This window comes from Myotis nattereri (genome assembly GCF_964212035.1).
Source record: "Myotis nattereri genome assembly, chromosome: 7".
NCBI lineage: Eukaryota > Metazoa > Chordata > Mammalia > Chiroptera > Vespertilionidae > Myotis > Myotis nattereri.
In genome coordinates this window covers 36842521-36867549 of record NC_138082.1, presented here as the reverse complement: position 1 = coordinate 36867549, position 25029 = coordinate 36842521, and the positions used below count along the sequence as shown (strand labels likewise).

At 49.8% G+C, this 25029-nt stretch overlaps 2 protein-coding genes across 4 annotated transcripts in view; one reads left to right on the top strand and one right to left on the bottom strand.

Moving 5' to 3' along the window:
- The window catches only part of ATG4B (autophagy related 4B cysteine peptidase), a 28462-nt gene extending 4722 nt beyond the window's left edge, over positions 1-23740 (bottom strand). Inside the window, exons 1-9 of the mRNA XM_081095434.1 lie at positions 23683-23740; positions 13956-14057; positions 13734-13805; positions 11979-12077; positions 11511-11612; positions 10897-10969; positions 8378-8457; positions 795-988; positions 220-298 (exon numbers count right to left, since the gene is read on the bottom strand). Coding sequence (XP_080951560.1) covers positions 220-298; positions 795-988; positions 8378-8457; positions 10897-10969; positions 11511-11612; positions 11979-12077; positions 13734-13805; positions 13956-14057; positions 23683-23692 — 811 coding nt within the window. The 5' untranslated portion in view covers positions 23693-23740. The remainder of the gene's footprint in view (positions 1-219; positions 299-794; positions 989-8377; positions 8458-10896; positions 10970-11510; positions 11613-11978; positions 12078-13733; positions 13806-13955; positions 14058-23682) is intronic.
- A 93-nt stretch (positions 23741-23833) lies between these two features.
- The window catches only part of THAP4 (THAP domain containing 4), a 36673-nt gene continuing 35477 nt past the window's right edge, over positions 23834-25029 (top strand). For 2 of the 3 annotated variants that reach the window (XM_081095364.1, XM_081095363.1), the window contains exon 1: positions 24276-24419. In XM_081095364.1, coding sequence (XP_080951490.1) covers positions 24343-24419 — 77 coding nt within the window. In that variant the 5' untranslated portion in view covers positions 24276-24342. Of the gene's footprint in view, positions 24420-25029 lie in introns of all 3 variants that reach the window. The other variant, XM_081095362.1, reaches the window with a different exon arrangement.

The following is a 25029-nucleotide window of genomic DNA, read 5'->3' as shown; positions in this document are numbered from 1 at the left end:
CCTATTTCAGACCTGCCACACCACAACCGTCACCTGGACAAGCCAGGTTGGGAAAGACAGCAGATAGATGGGGTGGGGACATGCTGCTTTTCTACTGGTGGCCCTGGGTCAAGCCACCTCTAGGTGTGGGGGGCCAGCATTGTTCCACAGGGCTGCCCTGAAGATCACTCCCCCTCATCTTCCGGCCAACTGGGGCATCACACGGGACTCCCCACTCACCCACATAGCCGATGAAGTAGTGGGCACTGTTGGGCTTCCCTCCAATCACTCCCAGGGACTGAGGCATCATGAAACAGCCCTGCAGGAGGGAGGAAAGGTGGACTGCTGAGCAGGTGCAAGCAGGAGGCCTGCACCCCTGAACAAGAGGCCCAAGGAGAATGAACCCCCAAGAGCTTAGGAAACAGTTTAAGAAACACGTGCTGTGGGGCTCAGGGGCTCTGTGCAGGGGATGGGCTTGAGGAAGGTGGACGTGCGGGCCGTGGGAGGAGGGTAGGCAAGAGTCAGCGGGTGTCAAAAAGGGCACACAGACACGTAGAGGAGGCCTGCATCCCAAGGCTGGGTGGAGACGGGAGGCCACTGGAACCACCAAGTCAGCAGGAGGAGCAAGGCTAGGGAAGAGCGCAGGGGCCAGTGGGAAGGGCAGCCAGGACTGCCCAGGTAGAGGCCAGGAGTCCACAGGGTGGTCAGAGGGCTGGAGGATGGGGCCAAGATGGTGACACGGAAGGGTTTTAATGCAAAACAGTATTTCAATTCTCCCACTGGCCAGTGAGAGGACAGACCCAGCACAGACCCACCTTCAGTGTCTCCACGTAGGCCTCATTGATGTCCGTGAGCCCCAGACGCAGGGGGATGAGAAGCACCAGGGGTCGCCACAGGGATGGCCTGTTGGTGACCTCGGCTCCCGCAGGGAGTCCATTACAGTGCCCTTCAGAGTCTGCAGGAAACGCAGTGGCCTCCGCACATGGAAGGCTGCTCCTGCATAACCTTCCTGAAAAATGGAGATGTGCTCTTACGGGCTAAGTAGGTACAACTTCACTCAAAAGAAGCAGGTACATAAATGGTATATGAAACACAACTCAAACTTGAGAAATAAAGCGTAAGACGAACCCTGCTGCACACAGAGAAAAAAGAACCAAACATTTTCTATGTGTTCAATTAAACATTTTTATTGTGAAATAAAGCATGCACAGAAAATAGTGCAGGAACACATGTGTGCACCTTTGAGAGCCACCCTTAAACAGGCACCATGTAGCCACCAGCCTGGTCAACGGAGCACTGACCAAGTCCCCAAACACCTGTGACCCCACCCCCAGCAAGAACACCAAGGAACTGCTCTCCTTTTAAATGTTTAGGCAACTTTTAAGTGCACTGGGCGATTTTCAACATGAACTAGGGCAGTGGTTGGCAAACCACGGCTCGCGAGCCACATGCGGCTCTTTGGCCCCTTGGGTGTGGCTCTTCCACAAAACACCGACTTCTGCACATGGGCCATGAAGTTTCAATTGCACTGTACGTGCGCGCCCGCACGTGGTATTTTGTGGAAGAGCCACACTCAAGGGGCCAAAGAGCCGCATGTGGCTCACGAGCTGCGGTTTGCCAACCAACAGAACTAGGGGGTTTGGTGTCAAGAAGAGACAGAAACTCCAGCCTGCAGGCACAGAGCTCCAATTTTTGGAATTTCCTAGCTAGTTTGGCTCAGCAGATAGAGCACTGGCCCACAGACTGAAGGGTCCTGGTTTCGATTCCTAGTCAAAGACATGTACCTCAGTTGCAGGCTCAAACCCCAACACCCTGTCACGCTGCGGGAGGCAATCAATTGACGTGTCTCTCTAACATTGATGTTTCTCTCTGTCTCTCCTGCTCCCTTCCACTCTCTAAGAAGTCAATGAAAATATATCGAGTATTAACAACAAAAAGAAACAGACACTCAAGTGGCCTTGAGCACACCCAGCACTCAGTCTAGTTTTTAAATATCTTTCCTGCTGAAAGGAACCAGGATTTGGTTAATGCCAGAAAGGGGATGCTGAACAATGAAAATGACAGGAACCAACAGAAGACAGAACCACCTGCAGGGATGCTCACCGGCCAAATCTGGGACAATGACTAATATCCAAAATGGACAACACATTGAATTAAAAAACAATCCATGAATGTACTGACCCTAAAAAAGTTTTTCAAATGTAAATAAGGAGATGGTGGAGGAAAGAAAAGAGGGCTCTTCACAAGAATGCCAACCAACTTGGGAGGAAGGGTTGCCTTAGAGAGATCCCCATGCAGACACCATGAATTATTCCTCAGACCACCCATTAGTCACAGGGAAAGAGATTGCCCTCACCAGGTGACCCAGGAAGCATCACTGACCAGGAGCAACCTCCAGCTGTGATGCTGGGACACAGCCATCAGGTAGTGCTCTTGGTCTAGATCAACGGTGGGCAACCCCTGGCACGCGTGCCAAACATGGCACACCAGTAACTTTTGCTGGCACGCGAAACCCTCTCTTATAATCTTCCATTTACAACTTTTTTCTTAATATTGACTTTTTTATTTTTCAGATAAATTCATTGTAGGTGCATCTTAGATAAATAATTTTACATAACAAGTTATCTTAAAGACCATAGACATGGATTGATGAGAGAGGGGAAGAGCAATTTCAATAGTGTCAAAAACGAACTATTGAGGACTTGGAATGCCATTCCAGAAAATTTTTTGTTTAAAAAACTTTGCAACAGCGTTACTCTCCATGTTTTCATCCACATACGCTTGTGAATCTTTGTTCTCAGTGATGAATTTTGTTAAGTCTCATAATAGGAGTAGCCTGACAGATGAAAGTAGTAGCTCGTGCATATCTCTGAAGGTCACGAAATATAAACCTGATGTAAAATCTGTCATCAGTGATGCAGCAGCATAAGTCCCACTGATAATATCAGAGTCATAAAGTTTTCTGTCGGACTATCAGTGTACATGTATACATTAAAAAATAAATGTATTTTTCATCATCATATACTGTGTTTTTGTTGCTCGAATGAAATTTATTTCTTCAAGGTTCTTCACATATGTACACCTTAAGAGATATCAAGTAGGCATAACATGTTCTCAAAAAAATTAGGGTTAGCACGCAGAATTTTAAGTCAGAGATTTTGCTGGTTTTGGCACGCACTCACAAAAAGGTTGCCCATCCCTGGTAGATGTTTAGTCCAAATGTAACAGTGAGAAAACAATAGATGGAGTGAGGGACATTCTACTGAGCTGACCTGGGTTCTTCAAAAACATCAATGCTGTGAAGAACCAGGAAAAAACAAAAAAGAGGACTTTCTGGATTAAAGGAGAATGAAACGGCCTGGCTCCTGGATCACAGGTTCCAGAGGGTGACAGTGAGGCCAGCAGTTGGGAAGCGGCAGCTCATCTGTGAAGTACCTACCAGCAGAGGACTGGAATCTCAAAGTGAATGGTTGGAAAAAGAAAAGACTGGGAGTGCGATTTTATCTTTCTTCTTTATCTCTGGCTAATCTTTCTGTGATACTGTGATTTATAAGAAATATATACTAGGTCTACATCTTACTGCAGGAAAAGAGCTCTGACCTGAGGAATTTCCTAAGTGACTAGAACTAACAGGTGTTTTGTTATGTTAGCAAGACTTGTGAAGTTCCAAGGGTGGGGGCTGCCACAGGAACCAACCCATATTAAAGGCTGAACTTTCCAGAGGAGCCAAGGGAGCTCCATCAGCAATGGGCAGACTTCATCCATCTCATCTGTGTAATGCAGCCTCCAAAATCCCAGGACGGGGTTCAGAGAGGTTCTGGGTTGGTGGACCGGTAGAGATGGTGGGAGTGGCACCTGGAGAGGGCAGGGAAACTCCTCCATCTTGCAGTTCTTGATTCATATCCTTTAGAATAAACTCGTGATCTGTAACATCTTGAGTTTTGTGAGCTGCTGCAACAAATAATCCAACCCGAGGGGGTGGTGGGAACCTCCAATCTATAGCATTGGTCAGAAGCACAGCTGACACCTGGACTTGATATTGGCATCTGAAGTGGGGGAGGAGGGCGGACAGGATGCAATCTTGTAGGACTGAGGCCTTAACTCATGGGGTCTGACACCATCTCCAGGTAGATGGTGTCAGAACTGGGATGAATTGTAGGACACCCAGTTGGTATCAAAATTGCTTGGTGGGTAGGTGAAAACCCACACAGCAGAACCAGTGTATCTTACCTTCTAATTCAGCCGTGGGCAAACTACGGCCCGCGGGCCGGATCTGGCCCGTTTGAAATGAATAAAACTAAAAAAAATAAAAGACCGTACCCTTTTATGTAATGATGTTTACTTTGAATTTATATTAGTTCACACAAACACTCCATCCATGCTTTTGTTCCGGCCCTCCGGTCCAGTTTAAGAACCCATTGTGGCCCTCGAGTCAAAAAGTTTGCCCACCCCTGTTCTAATTTCTAAGCAGAGATCTCCTGATTTCTTCCCCTCCCCCTTGCACTTGTTGTCTGGTGATCTGCATGTTTTTGAAAGGGCCAGTTCAGGAAGTTATTAGTTCTATCATTTCTCCCTTAAAATCATCAATCTCTGTATTTGGTGTCATCATACCACTCTTTGGGGGTTTCTTCTGACAGTTTTGTTCTTTTCCAACTTCATTTTCACTTTTTACTCTCTCATCACCAGTACGAAGGTGCAGAATTCAGTAAAAGTCAAATTCTGCTATGTAGTCTGTTAACTTGACTTCCTTTGACCCAAAAGCTAAGACAGAGGTTTAAACTTCGAGGTAGCAGAGTTCTGTCTTTTTTCTTATTTATTCTGCATTAGTTTATACAAACGTTTAAAAGAGGTACACTCTGCCAAAGAACCTAGTCTTTGGCACACATCTATTATACTCTGTGTTATGCTGGTTTTGTGTAACTTAGTTTTAACTTATTTGACCTGTCATGGTCTCTTTGTTGACGTAAGTTTTGCTTCCCTGCGTTCGAGACTATACTTTGTGATGAGAACATCCTCTTGTTGACTTGATTTCTATTACCAGAACACCAGAAACATGAATTGGCTCAGGATGGGGCAGGACCTGTCACAGGTGCACCCTGGGACTCGAGAGCCTGCCTGTGGCCTGTTACGTCACAAGTGTCCTGTTAATAAATGGGTTTTCCTTTGTCCCAGCAACCCATTTGTAATTTTCTAGAGCTCTCATAACATTTTTTAGCTTTTTATGTCCTGTTTTTTGTCTTTTGATCAATGACAACTACTAAACAATATATTTGCCTTCCCAACCTCCTGAACCCAGGTCTTTCAGAATTCTGAACATTTTCTGGTATTTGGTGGCAGGAAGATGAGGCTGTAGTACCAGTGAACAGCCTTTCTTCTCAGTATTATTATTATTATTATTATTATTATTATTATTTGGATGCTTATAAAAGTTTCTCTTCATTTTTGCAATTTGGAAATGTCACCAGACACATGCATATTTTATACATTCTTGATTTTAAAAATTTAAGGTTAACTCTAAAGGCTCAACTCTTTCTTTAAAAATATGTATTGATTTTTAGAGAGAAGAAGGGAGAGGGATAGAGAAATAGAAACATCGATGAGAGAGGAATATCATCGACTGGCTGCCTCCTGCACACCCCGTACAAGGGATCAAGCCTGCAACCCGGGCATGTGCCATGACAGGGAATCAAACCAGCAACTTCTTGATTCCTGGGTCAACACTCAACTGCTGAGCCACACCAGCCAGGCTAAAGGCTCAACTCTTCTTCCAGCTCCAATTCCTTTACTCTCACCCTGTCCTTCTCTCCTGCCATTCCAACTCACACGATTATTTCTATTTTGCTCTATTTCTACTTCTGCCATCGGATTATTTGCCCCACAGCTTTTCTGATTATTCTTGTATTAATCGGTTTTCATCCGTGTCACCTGTACTTACTGCCAGATTATCTTTTCCAATCTATTTCTCCCTCGGTTCCATGACTTCCCACAGTCCACTGTGCTTACAAAGGTGTGACTCTTATCAACATTAAACACGGTCAGGGCCTGTTCTGGACGTCCTAGCGGGCCCTTAGGGGGTGGGTGGGTGGGTGGGTGGGCAGGGAAATCTAAGGAATGAAGTGTCCCCTAACCTGGCACATTTCCCATAAAATCTGAGCAGGAACGTTGTAAGCAACCTCTATCACCGGAAAGGGACTTATGAGATTTCTGACATCAACAGGCTTTTCTTAGAAACTGGGCACTGTTTCTCCACTTTCTGCTTTGCTGAACCCAAGCCTCCCTCCCCAGCCTGCTGCCCTACGTAACTCAGCAGCACACCAGGAAAGCCGCTGACCTGTCTTCATGAAGCCTAGGCTCTCAAAGCTCAAAGGAATCAGGATGAGCCATTTAGAATCACATCACCTCCCCTCACCCCTCACCCCACACCTCACTACACTGTGTTCAGTCCCAGTGTTGTTGTTGGTTGTGTTCTGGTGCTCTTCTTCCTAAATATGGGCACACCTCCTCCACTTGTTCCTGTGATGTGCACCCATAACTCCTGATCCGAGGAAGGGAAGGACGATGCAGTGAGACTAGGCCCTGATCTTGGCCAGGTGGCCACACACATCCCACTTGAGAGCCTGTTAACAATGCAGGTCAGACCCTCCCCAGAACCAGATCCACAAGCTCCTGGGATAAGCCCGGGTTCACGTCTCATCTCAGTTCCAGCTTGGCTGCTCTGAATGACCAAGACTCCCAGAAGAGACTGTAGAGGGCCCTCACCAGCATCACCCCCACTCAAGATAGATGGAGGTTCTGGAAAGCCACTTGCCCCCTATCTCTTCCTGGCCACTGCCCTGGAGCAACCAGTCTGTAGTCTGAAGTCAGGGGTTGGACCAGTGACTGGGCTAGACCCTGAGGAGGGTAAAGAACAATCCCCCCAAAAAGAAATTAAGGTGTAACGGAGAACTGAGCAGCCAGACAGTAAGAATTATAACTGGGCACTGTTTCTCCACTTTCTGCTTTGCTGAGAAAATGCTTAAGATCCTATGTATTTTCTTTTGGAAAAACAAAAAAACACGCTGGAACCAACTATGTTTACATGTCAACATGAGCTATTTCTGAAAGGTAAAATCAAGTGATTTTCCCCCTTCTTTGCACATTTCCTAAGTTTTCTATGTACCATAAAAATTTCAGGAAATGGAATATGGAGAAAAGGCAAGAGGAAGAACTATTCACCCTTCTGCTGTGGTTCCAAGTTAATCCCCTCTCAGAGGAACAGAACTGTTAAGGGATGAGGTATCTACCAGAGGGTTCAGAGCTGCAGAAACCAGTGTTGCTTTTTTAAAAAAAATATATTTTATTGATTTTAGAGAGGAAGGGAGAAGGAAGGAGAGAGAGAAACATCAATGATGAGAGAGAATCATTGATTGGCTGCCTCCTGCACATTCCCCACTGGGAATCAAGCCTGCAACCGAGGCATGTGCCCTTGGCTGGAATCGAACCTGGGACCCTTCAGTCCCCAGGCCGATGCTCTATCCGTTGAACCAAACCAGCTAGGGCCCAGTGTTGCTTTTTATTAATAAGTCACATCCCCGGCTTCCCAATCCTATGTTGACAGTGTCCCCGAATGGACCCACTGCCTGGCGGGGACACTTGTGGCCATGCTCTAGACCGGCAGTCATGTGTACAAGACCTGCTTCTAAACATCCACGTCGACCTGCAAATCTGCATACTTGCAAGGATGTAGCTCAAAGTGCTCTCTCTTCCATAAAATTGGATTCAAGGCAACAATCTACATGTGGAACTTCAATAAAATTGGGGTTGAGGCTGCTTTGGGAAATTCATTGGGAATCAGTGCTGCTGAGTAAAAACTTAAGTAGGCACTAAATAAAACAGCTCTATCAGCTTGGGTGCATAATAAAATGTAAACCGCGAAGTCAAAACTCGCTCATGACAGGCTATTTGCCAAACTGAGACCTCATTCTACTCTAGACCAAACTTGTACGTGCTCAATTCCGGAGGATCCTTCCAGAAAGGGGCAGAGCTATGTCTCTGCTTTGTGTTACATCTCGGCCTGAGAGGGTGGGGTTAGAAAATCAGTTGTTCCTGCCTTCCTTGGCGGTGCATTATGCACATGAACACCTGCACAAATGCAGCTCAACCCAGCACGCCTCAATGGCACAAAAACCATGGGGTTCCTAAGTAACCCAGCTCTGGAGAGAATCCAGACCCTACCCCTTAGCCTGGTCTTCTCTGTATGGAAACCTGTGGTCCCCTGGCCTCTGTTTAGGGTGTCCATCTGCTGTGCAGGGCTCATAGTCACCGCCCTCAGGCGAGGCCCGTGAGCCCGGGAGGAATAAGTGCTCAGCTGCTGCTCCCCGAGTCCCGTCAGTCCCAACCCTGCTTTGGTGTCACTTACTGATGTCCTCCATCACCACCGTGTTGTCCATTGCTATGTGGACAGCCAGGGCGCTCCATGTGTCGAAGATAGCAAGTTTCCTATCAGAAAGGGGGAGGACACGCCAATAAGCTTTCACAATTCAAAGATGGTTCAGCCCTGCAGGCTACCAAGGGAACAGCGTTTCTCACAGGAGAAAAACCAAGGCTCAGAGATGTCAGTGCCACAGGTGGGAATAAAGCTGAAGCTGGAACCTGTTTCTTCCTCCCAGGATCCAGTGCTCCCTCCATGACCCCCAGCTGCCCTTTGCAGAGAGGAAGTTCCTGCACAGGAGCCTCTTGGTGATGTCATGTCCTGGCCTAGTTGGCATGTGGAGGTGGGAACCAGATCATGAGCCAGGAGTCAGATACCACAGGCTTTGCCAGCCCCACTTCACTCTGCTCCCTTCAATTCCACCCCAGATGTGCTGAGCTGAGGTTCCCGGTTGTAAAAGACTGAGGAGTGGTGGCCACAGGATTCTGGCTCTGGAAGAAAGGCACACTGCCACCAGAAGTATATGGGGGTGTGGAGGCATCTGACTTACTCTCAAGTGCAGTGGAGGTGGGCTCCCATGTGAGAGGACCTAATGGGTCTGGGGACACGGATGGAGGGTTGGGGCAATGGGTTGTCCACACGGAGCCCCTCTTGGGGGAAAGGCCAGATAGGATTCCAACAGAGCACCTGCAGTGCTGCACCAGCCACCTCGCTCCTGTGCTGAGGGCCAGGAGCTGTGCTGAGGATGCAATGACATGTGACAGACAAAGCCCCTAGAGAGGCTGACACGGGGGGAGGGAGCAGCAAGAAATACGTAATCCTATGAGGTAGTAAGTGCCCTAAAGAACAAAGCAGGGGCAGGAGGGGCATAACCAGTGTAGTGCAGGAAGGCCCTGATGCAAAGGGCACAGCATGTGCAAAGAGCCTGAGGTGATGTGTCCCTCTGAGAAGCAAAAGGTGCCATGTGCCAGGGAGGAGCACAGGGCAGCCAGGCCTGCACCTGCAGCCTTCCTGCATTCACTGGGAAGCCCAGGGTGTGCTGAGCAGAAGAGGGATGGGTGGCTGACTTATAAATGTGAAGATGACTTCTGCTGTTATTTGAAAAGAGACTCCAGAATGGCAAAGAGAAGACAGACTAACAAAGAGGCAAGAGCCGGGGCTTGGACCAGAGTGAGGACAGTGAAGCGAGACACACTGGTCAGTTAGGACACACTGGATGGGTGTCTTGAGAAAGAAGAGCCAAGTATAATCCCAGTGTTTGTCCTGAGTGCCAGGAAGGAGGGGCTGCCCTCAGTGAAGGAGAAGCAGGCAAGGTAGGGGAAGGTTCAGCTTAGGGTTCAACATGCCACTTGGAGATCTACGATGCTGAGTGAAAATCCTGATAGGACAGATTAGCACTGGGGGATGTGACTCTGGGAGTTGAGTATGAGCAGACAACAGCTAAAGCTGGGCATGGACAGTACAGAGAAGCAGCCACAGTCCTGAGACAAGGCCCGCAGGGCTTACAGGTAGGGAGGGCCAGCAACAGATTCTGAGGCGGCAGAGGAACAGAAGGACCAGAGAAAATGGCTCTGTGGCCTGGATTTCCAAAGACAGCAAGTGCCTGAGCCAAGGGTTGCTTGCTGATGGCTGAGTAGGAGCAGAAACTCAGCCTTCAGACATGACAGGTTGATGGTGACCTCGACTGGGGTGTTTCAAGGCAGCAGTGGGGAGGAAAGTGTCAGTGAGTAGTACAAGACAGGAAGAGCTCACACAGACCACGCAGGCCAACCATGCAAACAAACTACACTTTCAAGGCATGCAGCACTGGGCCCGGGACTTTAAAGGACATGTGGGAGGGCTAAGTAATCCAGGGGCCTGGATAAGGAGATGGAGAGACAGTATCAGGCTTAGGGACCAGCTGGAAGTGGAAATGTAAAAGAAGAAAGTGTCCTGGAGGATCCCAAGAAACCTGCCGAGGACAGAAGGGTTGAGACGGCAGTCATCCACCACGTGGAGGGAAGAGAAGGGCAATTCCAGGAAGTCACATGGGGGCGCCTGTGGGAGCCTCCCATGGGGGTAGGGAGCAGAGGAGCAGACAGCGAGGCAGCGGGGAGAGGGAAGGCCAAGGCTGGAAACAGGTTTCAGAGAACGGGGGAGACAGAACAGAGGCAGAGCCCCACAGAGCCTGTATGGAGGGCCGCCTTCTCACCACAGTGTTGTCATTCCCAATCAGTTCCAACTTCCCTGACCATCAGACCACTGTGATGGATGGATCCACCACTAGACACACAAAAAGGCCCACACTAATGGGTGCAACCTGGATGAAGGTATTCATTCCATTAGAAAACAAAATTCCAATTCAAGACCACGTGGATGGTCACCTCTGAGGACCCTCCTTAAGGCTTTGAAGAGTAAGAGACCCCTATGTCCTTTAGCAACAGGCCTCAGGAGAGTCTGAACACCCCAGGTACATCTATGCATGCCATGTTCCCCAACGATATGGGAGGGTGGAGCTTGGTACATACTTGAGAACCTGGGCGACTGTGTTGGGCCCGTACCACTGGCCAATAGACTTGCCCTCGCCAACTCCCATTTGCGCTGCAGGAAACAGATCTGATTAGCGACACACACGTATCAACCATCAATATCCCCCCCCCCCCCCCCCCCTTAGAAGAGGCTGGTCCTGGAGGCATGTGGCTGAGGAACACTTTACAGGAAGCCTGGACGGGCACGCCCAAACCTGCCTCCAGCGTGAGCTGACGGACACCAGGGCGCTTCATCCAAAACGGATAAACGCTGTCTCAAGGTTTGTCCTTCACTATGAGCCAGGATTCCAGTCCTTCAATGAGGAGTAGGATTAAGAAGTGAAATGACCCACTGAATTCAGAGCTGTATTTTTACTTCCTTCTACACTGAGAACATGATGCTCAGAAGTTGGACTTACTTAAAACACAGGAGCATTCAGACTCCCTCACTGAATCTAATTTTCAGAGATGCTGTGACAAGCAGCCTAGCCCAGGAGCCCACGGTGGTGACAAGCCTCATGCCATACACATCACAATACAACAAAGCTCTTGAGAACCCCGAGACTCACTGCTTAGCTAAACAGCCAAGACATGGGCACCCTGCTCCCACCCACCTATCTGGTGGATAGAGTAGTAACTGTCTTTCCTGTCGATGAATGCGTTGAGGACGTGGAAGTAGCTGTCCGGCTGCCTCTTCCGCTGTGTCCACCTCCAATCTAGTGGAGACAGGTGCAGAAGTGCAGTTTTACCAAATGTGAGAAAGAAGCCTTTACTTTATGCAATACTGAAGACACAGATGGTATCCAAACTGCTTTGAACTGTGATCAAGTTAAAAGCCCTTTCCAAGATTCCAAAAATGCCAACCCATCAACACAAATCCATACAGAAAACAATGGTTTCAGGGGTTTAAAGAGAATTTCTGAAGACAAACATTTATCAGCATTCTTTAAAGTCACTTTTAAAAAATCAATGAAAGCCAGTGGATCATTACTGAAGAAGCCCCTGAATCCTCATCTGTGTTTACACAACTGCACCCATAGTCCTTGCTTCCTGAGAACATCACTGTCCCCAGCGTGACTCACCTCGGCCTAAGTGCCGGCACAGCAGGGCCTGGGCGAAGATCATCTGTCCACAGCGGAGCATGCAGCCCCAGCCCGTGTCCGAGGTGGGGCCGGTCCCCCCTGTGGTGGCGCAGAGAGAGCAGACTCCAGTCAGGTCACTCTACACTGCAGGTGTCAGCACCATCTCGGCAACACACAACCTATAAGGTGGTCATGCCGAGGACCCACTGCTGAGGAGTGAAATGTCCTAACAACCCTCTCAAAGGGGCAAAATATGTGAAAAGTCACAGAGGACAAATGTCTGGAAAACATGGAGACACTGTGCCCATGAGTCATCAGTACCCAGACAGTAGACAGCGGAATAGGAAGGTGGTCGGTGCTGGGAGGGGACAGGTTTCAGAGTCAGCCCTGAAGATGCGTGTGCCTTGGGCCCATCCACGTCCCGTCTGTGCAGATTCTGGTGCGCAGATTCTGACATTGGGCATGTGGTATCACGTACAGTGAGACAGACCTGGACATACAGGAAATGCCCTGGTGTCCTAACCATCAGCAAGGCCTGGGATGGCTGGCACTAAACAATCAGACTCAGAAGCCAGACCATGTGGGCTGCAGTCTCACCTCTGAGCCTCATGAACCCTGCCCAGGCACACAGGGACAAAGCCCACCTCTTGGTGCGACCAGAGAAGGTACTCAGCATGGTACCTGTCACTCCCCACTCCACCTCCCATACCAACAAGCTATGTCCAAGGGGCAAAGGGAGGAAACACCACACTGGCCTTTAGAACCTGGACAGTCCACCTCCTCCTCAATGACTGTGTGAAACAGCACAGGCTCCTCTCTAGCCTGTCCTCTTTCCCTGTGTTCAGACATCTGATCTGCAGAACAGCACTCTCCATACAGCATGCCTCAGTTGGCAAGTGGGCAACTGCGCCTCCTGCAACCAGGGCTGAGCAAAACAGCCTCAGAGCAGGTGTGCAACCAGAACAGAGTGCACCTGACAAATCACATCATTCAGTATTAACCTATGGGGACAATGGTTTCATTTCCCCACATTTCAGTGTCCCAATGTCAAGCATTGTGGCTATTTTACGCCCACCTCACTTCTGAAGAACAGAAGAAACCACATCTTGGAGAGGAACCGAATCAAGACTAGGCATTGAGGAGGTGTAGCCTCCTGGCCCCAAACCTCTGGTCTCAGGTCTTCTGACTGGCAAAAGCCAGGCCAAGCTGGTCCCCAACTTTTGTCCGCCTCCAGGACACAATGATGAAGAATCATTTTTAATGAAACATACTTTCGCGTCATGGGAAAACATGTCCCATCCACCCTGCCTTCAGCTCTCCCACAACTACGTGTGGAACGTACTAGAGAAGATGATGGGTATAGAACAACGGCCTCCAGCCACCCTGGACCTACAGCTCTGACCCAGGACAAGACTCAAATATATAATCTCACCACAGCCTCTGCAGAATTCACTCCTTCACAGTGCACTGTCTTCTCCATTTTCATTGCTGATTGGGACTCCTTATCCTGACTTTAAGCTCCAGTAACAAATGGTGACTTACGTTTGGAAACCACCGTCAGAAGCCCTAGGTTTGGAATCTAGCTCTGCCACAACTTGGGGCAAGACTCACCAGCTCACTAACCTGGGGATGCCATAAGGATTAACACAAAGTGACAAGTACTAGGATATCCAAGTCAACCTACTTATCAATCTGTTTTCCTCCTTCTAAAACATGCACATTGCATCACCACACATTGTGACAGGCAGTACTTACCAATGGCTGGGAAGTTCTTCCTGTATGTAAACCAGAGTCTGGATGCCACATCAGATAAGATCTCGTCCTTTTCTAAAGAATGTTTAAAAGAAGAAAACACACGCACACACAGAGGTGTAAGTACTAAGACAGGTTAGAGAGTTAGCAGATAACTATTATTATCACAAAAAGGATTTGGAGACTGTGCATTAAAAGCACAGTGGGCTCCAACACAGCACATACCTGTGAAGACGCTGTATTTTCTACCCAATATCCAAACAGGCTCCGAGGTCTCCGGGAAATCTTCAAACTCAGCAAATCGGAGAGTGTCATAGGTCAGAGTAGCTATTGAAACCAAAGATACACAATGATCAGATGTGCAGGGACATGTAGGGATGAGGCAGTGGGACCTGCCACCCCACTTCCTGAGCCTTTCAGATTCAAAGCCAGAGTCAGTGCCTGCAGAAACGAGGGTGAGAGATCAACTGGGGCCAGATCCAGGGGAGAGAAAGTAAAAACAAAACAAAACAAAAAAAAGCCTCCTGATTTAAACACTTGTTTTAGACTCAAAATGTTTAAAACCTAAAGGACAAAAGTAAAATGAAACCACACATTTATCTTTGTGTGCAAGGGAGGCCAGAAGGTAGAGTAAGCTTTCATAGCCGTCCCAGGCTCAGCAGACGTCACCTGGGAGCACGTGCCAAGGAGCCATGCTAAAGGCAGATGCGTCAGGGGCAAGAAACCAGACCCAGACGTCCCAGATGACTGGAAGTTCCAGTCCACCGCAGATTTCTTGGTGAGAAGCAGTTAGCTGTAGAGGAGCAGGCTGCAAACTCCTGGGTGGGACACTAGGCTCCAGAGAAGTGGAGAGAAGTCCCCTAAAGCCCCAGGTGCCGAGAGGCCTGGAGATCAAGGCCTGGAGCCTGCTTTCACTTTGATGATGATACCAGATGGGCACAACCACCAGCTTCCACTGGCAATGCCCCACTTCCTAAGGAGGTCACTGTGTGCAGAGCATGGTTCTACCTACTGAGCTAACAAGACCTGAACCCCTTCTTATTCTGTGTTGCTTCCATAAGAAACAAGACAGGCCCAGGGTCCCTCCTGTCCACAGAACCACAGCTGAGGAAACTCTGCTTCCGCACAGGTCCCCATACCTGCAATGCCAGGTGTGCGCAGTGTATTCCGGGTGTCCCATCTTTGTAGCTGCTTTGCAGAGAACCCTGAACACACAACTCTCACCTGCTGCCTCTCAAGCTCTCACAGGACCCAGTCATCACATCCTTCACCTGCAACTTCACAGAAGTCTTTGGGAAATCAATGATACTATGTGAGTTTTTCCTATATCTTTATTTTTTGACAATAGCTCCACTTTTTAGTAAAAATAACATATGCTATTTAAAAAAAAAAAAAAGACTACAAAAATGTTATAAGAAATCATCTGCAGCCATAGCCAGTGTGACTCAGTTGGTTGGAGGGTCATTCCATACACCAGAAGGTGACAGGCTCAATTCCCAGTCAGGGCACATTCCCAGTCAGGGCACAGGTTCGATCCCAGGTTGGGTGTGTGTGGGAGGCAACAGATCGATGTTTTTCTCTCACACCGATGTTTCTCTTACCCCCTCCTTTCCTCTCTCTAAAATCAATTTTTTAAATATTGAAAAAAATCATCTGCAGCCTCACACCCAGAAATGACTGTCCTTCCAGAAGTCTTTCTGCACAGACCCTTGAATGAGGCCACAGCACACCTGTGGCTTCCTCATCTTATTCTTCTCAACAAGATGGTCAGTCCCCTAAGTCACAACTGCACCAGTGTCTTGTATCTCACTGTTCTGAGGCATGCCATAATGAACTCACAGCCCTACTGAGTATGCCTTTTCACACCAGCACCCCGGCCATCTTTCTCTATTGCACACCACCCCCAGAGTGCTGGCTCTGGTGTCTAGTGCCAGACAATCACAGGCTGCAGGTTCCTGGGGCACTTGTGTGACCTCTCAGGGTGGAAATTTCCTCACCATAAAATGAGGAAGGGACCCTTCCCAGGAGGTGCTCAGGAGGCTTCAGACAGAAGGGCTCCAAGGTCAGCAGTGTCAACAAGAACAAGAACTGCAAGCTTGCTCAAGCGGTGTGGCTCAGTGGTTAAGCATTGACCTATGAACCAGGAGGTCACAGTTCGATTCCCAGTCAGGGCACATGCCTGGGTTACAGGGTCAATCCCCAGTAGGGGGCATGCGGGATGAGTCTCTCCCATCATTGATGTTTCTCTCCCTTCCTCTCTCTAAAATCAATTTTAAAAAAAGAAGAACTGCAGGCTCAAAGGCAAGCACTTTGCTATACCAGAACCTAAACCGATGAGCAGCTAAGTCCCCGTCACAGGGCCAGGAAAGCAGCACACTGAGCCATCAGATCCATAGCCACAGAAGGCCAATGTGCGTGACATAAAGAGTTCTCAGGCCCTAGCCAGTTTGGCTCAGTGGATAGAGCGTCGGTCTACAGACTGAAGGGTCCTGGGTTCGATTCCAGTCAAGGGCAGGTACTTAGGTTGCAGGCTCCTCCCTGGTCCTGGCCGGGGCTCGTACAGGAGGCAACCAATTGTGTGTTTCTCTCACATTGATATTTCTCTCTGTCTTTCCCTCTCTCCAAAAATCAATGGAAAAATATCCGTGGGTGAGGAGTAAAAAAAAAGAGTTCCCAGACTGTCACAACTCCAGACCCAGTTCTGTCTTTTCAGAGTCCCAGGAATCCTGTGCTTTCAGAGCCAACCCTGCTGCCCAGAGGGCCACAGTGCGAAGGTAGGTGCTGGGGCCTCATTCCTCTGCTCTCACTTATCTCCTGTGTCCATGCATCCAGTCAATGTCAACCAGGCTGCTTAGTAATGGGAATGCATAATGTAATGTCAAGTTTATTTCTCCTTTTTTTTTTTTTTGCATAAGATTATTTGTATCTGTATGTAATTATAAAAACTGAGTTGGGATAAATGAAAAGTCTATCTTCTCAAGGAGCTGAACACATCATGTCTCTGCTCTCTAACTCACCTTTGTATCTTTAGTCACTGTCTTCTGTGACCTCCAGGCCTTTACTGATAATGTACACTCAAAGCCACAGTTTACTCTCAAGGAAAAAGGATGCCAATGACACCTGTCTGATTTCCATAGACTGTAATTCTCATCCTGTTGGAGCTGGAACATTCTACTGATGTTTGAGGCCTACCAGGGCAGCAGCTGTGAACTAAAGATGCTTTCATCTCCTAAAATGCATCTCCTAAACTTTGGGCAAGTAGCTCCACTGTGGATGGTGGCACATGTGCAAGAACCATGATACTATCGCTGAGTCTGTAGTATCACTCTAGACCAGTGATGGCGAACCTTTTGAGCTCGGCGTGTCAGCATTTTGAAAAACCCTAACTTAACTCTGGTGCCGTGTCACATATAGAAATTTTTTGATATTTGCAACCATAGTAAAACAAAGACTTATATTTTTGATATTTGTTTTATATATTTAAATGCCATTTAACAAAGAAAAATCAACCAAAAAAATGAGTTCGCGTGTCACCTCTGACACGCGTATCATAGGTTCGCCATCGCTGCTCTAGACAGAGACACTCCTCAGATACCTAGCTTCCCATATGAAGAAAGTGATGATAAGGAAGGAAAAGGCTCCTTCTGAAAGGGGGTTGACAAGGCCTGGGGCAGCTCTAAAGTTAAAGGGTTTCATCACTGTAGGAGCAAAATGCAAAGCAGGCACATTTCTTAGGTTTATGAGCAACTTTATAGGCAACGAAGCCAACTTCAGAGGGAGGGTAGTGAGAGGTGTTTTATTAAAACACATCATTGAGTTTCCTACCATAATTATGGGTTGTGTAGCCTCACATTTTTTACTGCCAAATGCCAGTGAGGAGACAAGACCCTTGCAGGAAATGAACTACCAGGAGGCAACCCCAGCTCCCGCCAGCTAAGCAGGAGCCACTCAGCAACAGCACCCATATCTGTGGGGTCCCTAAAGAGGGTCCCATCCCCATCCCCTTGCAATTCACTGCTCTTCCTGTCTATGCAAACACCCAGGACTCTGACCCTCCCTCAGTTGAACATGTGTGTCACATCTGCGTCTAGAGTTAGACGTTCACGTGTCTCACTGCATGTACCTTCCTCACGACGGGGACCATCAGGGCTCTGTGCCCTCGAGGACAAAACCTGCTGAACATGGTCCCCCAGTGCAGACAGAAGCATGGACACCTTAACCAGTCAGTGACTTTCCTGTGCCTCGATGGTTTTTCTCCCTGGTAAAATGGAACAGCTTGCTGAAACCGGTTTGGCTCAGTGGATAGAGCGTCGGCCTGCGGACTGAAAGGTCCCAGGTTCGATTCCGGTCAAGGGCATGTACCTGGGTTGCGGGCATATCCCCAGTAGGAGATGTGTAGGAGGCAGCTGATTGATGTTTCTCTCTCATCGATGTTTCTAACTCTCTATCTCTCTCCCTTCCTCTCTGTAAAAAATCAATAAAATATATTTTTAAAATGGAACAGCTGAGTTTTCCTCAAGGCTCGTGTGAGGAAAAACAAGTGAATAAGAGTGAAAGCTATGGCCTGTGCTGGGCAACCGTAAGCACGTCTCCACGTGGGCCCTCTGGGACTCCCAGAAATGGATGAGACAAAGATAACAGCCTGTGGCCAAACTGAGCTGCAACACCTCATACAATGTAAACAGGAAACCCACCAAACAGGTGAATTACTTCATTACCACTGAATCCAGATAATACACTATCCTCACAGACAGGACAGGAGCAGAAGCCAGCTGTCTGTGCCACTGCACAAGCTCGTTCCACTATCTGCAAGCTTTCACCCTGGAAAATGAGTGTGAAGAGCCCCAGGATCTGCAGCAATTTCACCCAGAAAAGCAAGTGAAGCACTTCTCATCCTTGAGCAGCCACCAGAAAGCCTTAACTGGCGTTGATGGTGGCTCTGCCTCTCTCACTTGCACTGGAGGACAGGACCAGCCTGTCCTGCCTGACGCCTGAAATGCCACAGGTCGGGCACTCTAGAGCACAACAGAGGCACCTAGACCCCCAAGTTCCTGGACCTTCTGAATCAGACTTTCTAATGGAGAAAGGAGAAATTTTCCAAGTAACATTTACTCCTAATGCTCAACTTCCTAATTTATATGGATATTTGTCTTGTTTTTTGATTTTTAATACATTTTTATTGATTTCAGAGAGGAAGGGAGAGGGAGAGAGAGATAGAACCATCAATGATGAAAGAGAATCATTGATTGGCTGCCTCCTGCATGCCCCCTACTGGGGTTTGAGCCTGCAACCCAGGCATGTGCCCTTGACCGGAATCGAACCCGGGATTCTTCAGTCCATAGGCCAACGCTCTATCCACTGAGTCAAACCCACTAGGGCTAAACATTTGTTTTTTAAGAGAGACCACTTGCTAGCTATGGGACACATGACTTAAATTCTCTAAGCCTCAGTCTCCTTGGCCATGAAATGGGGCAAAGCCATCAACTCAGTGGGGACAACACAGACAGGTGCACAGCACCCAGCAGTGGTTCTGAGCACCTCCATTTCTATTGTATTATTTCAGGACTCATGATGACTCTGCTCTCAGACACGCCAGCAGCCACCTGCATCCCCGAGATGGCCCCCTCATCTCAGTTCTCAGCGGCATTAGAGTGTCACCTGTCTTTCTACACAATGTCATATTATTTATGAAGCAGTCCCATACCTCCCAAGTGTAAAGGACTCCAACCTTGAAAAGAAAAGCCAGTCTCCAGACTTCCCCGTTTTGACTTTAATTTGAAATAAGATGGCACGCAGGAGAAGCCAGATGGAGAAGCATCGTCCATCTTATGAAAGAGGCCCTTTGAGAAGTACTTTCCCCATGTGGTCACCTGGGTCCCAGACGCCTGATTTTCCACATCTTTCCTGGGATATCCCTGAGCACACCTGGAACAGGATGCAGAAAGCCCTTTAACAGCATGGTAGCTCCATTAGAAAAAAGTTTCAATTTAATATGATTAATATGATAGAAAACTAGGGAATTGTGCTCAAGGAATATAACTTCTCTGCACTTAGACCAATCATATTGTCATTCAGATCAATCAGAGAAAACCACAAAACATTTCACCATTAGATTTCTTTGAGAGCTTATCATGTTTCCATGATATTTCCCCAAAATACTGCTGTATTCTGAAAGATTCTCTGTTATAAATAAAATCAAGTGAAGGGGTCTCCCCTTCCTTTAGAAACAAATTAAGAAAACATGTTTGCAAGTAGTTTTGTGTTTTTTTTTTTAATCTCAAATACTTTATATGAAGATGCTGGTGGTTCAGTTCTGAATGAAATGAGGGAGGGAGGGAGGGAGACAGGGAGACAGGGAGGGAGGGAGGGAGGGAGGGAACAGAAGAAATGGAAGGGAGGGGATGGGACAGAAACAGGAACTTAGCACCACCAGGAAACTGGAACGCACGGCCTCAGTGAACAGGGGACAGAACGTCCACAGTAACCTCACTGCTCTGCCGTGAGCAGCCCTTCCCACTCAGACACCTTACACCAACAGACCGGTCTGTACTATACACAAGCTCTACAACTGAAATCCTTAAAGCACAGGAATGTGCAAGTTATTAATTCAAGTTGTTCTTCTGCAATTACCAGTCATGTACATGCCAGACACAATATAAAGTCCTGGAGATGAAGTATAAGATACTGCTCTGTCTTCATAGAATGGACAGTGCAGCCATTTATGTTTTGTTGTTTTTTTTTAAATTGATTTCAGAGAGAGGAAGGGAGAGAGGGAGAGACAGAGACGGAAACATCAATGATAAGAATCAATGATCAGCTTCCTCCTGCACGCCCCCTATTGGGGATGGAGCCCGCAAGCCTGGCATGTGCCCTGACCAGGAATCGAACTGTGACCTCTTAGCTCATGGGTTGACACTCAACTACTGAGCCACACCAGTCAGGCCAGTGTGGCCATTTAAATGCTGGGCCTGGCGTTCCCTGAACCAGGAGTGCGTTTTGATGGACAGTGCTGGAGGCTCAGTGAAGAAGACAGCCAGCCTGGTACCTTATGGACCTCTAAGCACCTGCAGCCCTGGGCCATCCCCTCCCTGGCTCCTCCTCTTTTCTCCCCCACTCAAACCCTCAGTGACCTCACTCAAAGTGGCCTTCCACACATGTGTCCCTCTAGACCAGGTCTACTCCCTCAGCTCCAGGCCCATGGATCCAATGTTCCCCAGACATCACAATATAAATGTCTGGTGGTACCCCGTGTACATATCAACATGTACAAAACTGACTCCCAAGAGTTCCCCACCAGGCAGGATATCCCCAAGTGTTCCCCACCTAGTTTCTGAGCTCAGGCCATACATACACTTCGTCACCATCTTAACTCCTTCCTCTCCATCGCCACCCCTCACCACTGCCCATCTGTACACAGCCCTATCATCTCCACCTTCATCTCCACACCAAAATTCAGCCTCCTCTCCCGACCCTGACCCAGACTCCCAGACCTCTTGCCTGGCCCACTGCAAGAGCCTCCTAACTTGTCTGCTGCTGCTCTATCCCTCTGCAGCACAGTCTCAACAGAGCAGCCAGAGTGAGTCTGCTCCAGTCTGGTTACTCCTCAAACCTTCCAGAGCGTCACCATATCCTTCAGGATAAGCATATGCCCAAGTCCTCACCATGACTCAGCGAGGCCCCATGCTGGAGCCCAAGTCGCCTCTCTGCCTCCAGCTTCTGTTTCTCTTAGCCCACTCACTGTGCCCTGGGCACACTGGCCTACTTGCTGCTCCTTGCATGCCACCTGCCCCTCCTTCTCCACTGCTTCTGGGTCTTGGTCAAACTTACCTCTGCCGTGAGACCTTCCCTGGCCATCCTGGCTCCAACTCCAACCCCCCTGCTTGGCCCACATCACTCTTCCACATGACCCATGCCACTGGTGTCACGTCTGGAATGTGAGGAGAGCATGGTTATCATCTATTTTTTTTCACTTCTCTAACCCCAGGGTCTACAGGGGTGGGCAAACTTTTTGACTCGAGGGCCACAATGGGTTCTTAAACTGGACGGAGGGCCAGAACAAAAGCATGGATGGAGTGTTTGTGTGAACTAATATAAATTCAAAGTAAACATCATTACATAAAAGGGTACGGTCTTTTTTTTTTTTTTAGTTTTATTCATTTCAAACAGGCCGGATCCAGCCCGCGGGCCGTAGTTTGCCCATGGCTGGCTAGAACAATGCCCAACACAAACCTTCTGCACAATAATAAATGTGGTTTACTGAATGTATGACTGTGAAAACAAGTAGGAATCTCAGAACACTTGATCAAGGAAGGCAGACTCTGTAAGGACAGAGGGATCAGAGGAAGGTGGGCCATTAATCACCCCTAAAAGGATGTAAGCGTCAGGTCAGAAGAAAGCTCCCCACCACACCCTACAACCGCCACATACGTTTTTATCAGCATCAACACAGGCCTTCAAAGGCAAACACTTTTCCTGCTTTGAAGCAGCCTTGAGTGTCTCATTAGGGTATCATCACATGGCTACTCCTAAGTTTATAATTAAAAAAACAAATCCTCACTAGAGGATATGTTTATTGATTACAGAGAGACAGGAAGGGAGGAAGAGAGAGAAACATTGATGCGAGAGAGAAACACTGACAGCTTGCCCTCCCTCCCCGGCACTTGCCCTAATGGGGATTGAAACCTTTTTTTTTTTTTTTTTTTTTTGGGTATATGGTACAATGCTCCAACCAACTGATACACCCAGCCAGGGTGGTTACTCCCAACTTTAACATGATGACTTCCACATTTCAGGTAAGGTGACCATTAAACTGTTTTCCACCTAAACCAACTCTCTCATATGACTGACTTTACATATTGAGCAGTAGTAACTTAAAGTGGACAAGTAATTCTATTCCTTCTCGACCCCTTGCCCCAGCTAATAGTACAACAGTGTCCAGTACCTTTTCCTTTGTAATGAACTGGACAAAAAATGTGTGGCTAAAAGGCTCCTTTGGGAGTCGGGGCTACTGTTTCCTCCAGCCACCCACCATTTAAGTGAGGAAATGCCACAAATCATTGAAATACTGGCAATACACATCTATTTTACAGTTTCCAAACGGAGATTTCAGTAAATATATGTTACAGCTGCCAGGAAAAGAAAAACGAAGCAGAGACCATGGCATAGGAGGAATTAACCCAGATGAAAGTATTCCTTTATTGGGGGTGAGGGGTGAAAGAATTAAAACTATGGAATGGAGAAGAGCGTCCAGGTAAAAACGCTTTCAAGGCTCCTGGACAAAGATACAAAATGCCTTGCCAGCAAAATTTAAGCTGCAGTACAGGAGGCTAGGCGGGAACACCCCACACACAGACGTGTGCGCATACACCCTCCCACCCGACTTGGCATTGGGACCCCCAGAAGTTATGATATAAAAGATGGCTCCAGTTTCTATTTTAAATCACAGAAAAAGTAGTGTACTGGTTACTTTAAAAATTAAAAACCCAAACACGGTGCGTGTGCTGAGAGTGCTGAGCATATTTCTTGCCTCCGGCCCACCGACATAACTTTACAGAAGTTAAAGAGTTTCCACTTCGTAACTCCCAGCGGGGCAGAGGCAACAGCTTCCCACGACCGCCGCTTCAGGACCTACCACCGCCCGCGCCCCTAGCGATGCCCGACCCCGCCCTCCCGCCCCGGGCGCCCCACTGCCCCTTCTCGGCCGAGCCGGCCCTGGGCCTGCCAGGCCGGTCACCGGGCGCTGCAGGCAGGCTGGAGAAGCGCCGAGACCCGCAAACACGGGGCTGTCAGATCCCAGCCGGCCTCCCCACCGACGACGCCCCGCCCGCTCCTCCCGGGGCCGCACCCCGCCCACCCAACTCCGCGCGCCCAGGCCGCGCCGGGAGACTCCCCAGCAGCCGAGGAGCCAGGAGAACGCCGTCGGCGGATCCCCAACGCCCCAGCAGGTCCTTACCTGCGTCCATCTTCCTTCTCCGGCCGCCGACTGAACACCGCGTCGGTCCTACGGGCCGCAGCGCGACGCGACGGGCCGCCGCCAGGGCCAATCCGGGGCGCGGGCGGGGCCGGAAGTGCGCGCGGATGTGCGCCGGTTGCCATCTTGACGTACGGAGGAGTCCGGCACGGAGCGTCCTCCTCGTGCGCTCGGCACCCCGACGGCCTCCGGCGCGCTCTCCGAGGAGCCCGGCAACGACCCACCGGGGCGGTGGAAGCAGGCGCAGGCGGGCAGAGAGGCCTCGGGGCGAGCTTGTCAGCCCGCCGTGCGCCCGCACCCGCAGGCGCGGCCATCTTGCCGTACGGCCGGGTCGGCGCGTCATGTCGCTGTACGGACCGCCGGCCCGGGTGCCCCTGCTCACCCCCAGAGCCTCGAAGCGCGGGCAGAGCCCCTCTGGGTGCCTGAGACTCTGGGTGCCTGAGACCCTGGGCGCGCCGACGGCCGGCGACCGGCGGCGGGGAGGCGGGCGCCGCCATCTTGCCGTACGGCGCCGCGGGGGCTGGCTCCCACGTCCCGCAGCCGTGTCGCCGCGCGCCTCCCCTCGGGGCGGTCCCGCTCCGGGCTCGGCGCGACGAGGCGAGGGCCGGAGCCTGGTGGCGGCGCGGCGGCCCGAGGCCCGAGATGGTGATCTGCTGCGCGGCCGCGAACTGCTCCAACCGGCAGGGCAAAGGGGAGAAGCGCGCCGTCTCCTTCCACAGGTAACCGGGCCCGGCCCACCGCCCGCTCGGCCTGACCACGCCCCCGCCGGGCCCGGCTCGGCACCGGGGAAACTGAGGCCGCGCGGCCCGGCGCGAGGGGCACTTTGCGCGCCAGGCCTTGGGGCCGCTCCTGCGAGTGAGTCAGCGCCGGGCGCTGTGTGACCTTGGCCGGGGCCGCCGTCTCTGGGCCGGGCACCGCGGCTAGCGGCGCCCATCCCGCGGCCAGCGGCGCCCACCCCTCGCGTACCCTAGGGCCACTTGAAGGCCATCCCACGACCACCTGGCGACCACTCGCGTCCTCACCTCCCTCGCCCCCACCCCTGCGGCCGCCGCGCTCCATTGATTCGAGTTGGCGCCGCGGGTTTCCAGAAGCAGTGTATTCTGGCAGCCTCTTCCTAGGTCAGTTGTCCTCTCCATTGGCTGTGACTGGTCCCTGTTGTATCGCGGGGGAGGCTGCCTTGATCTCTGCCATCAGGAGTGTGGCGGAGCAAAGGCGTCTCATGCATCGGGTGTTAACACGCGCTCCGGGCGCTCAGTGGCTGGAAGGGCCCCCAGTCCTGGGTGCAGAAGGGTAGCTGTGCCCCAGCGGTAAGGTGAGTCCCTGGAGGGG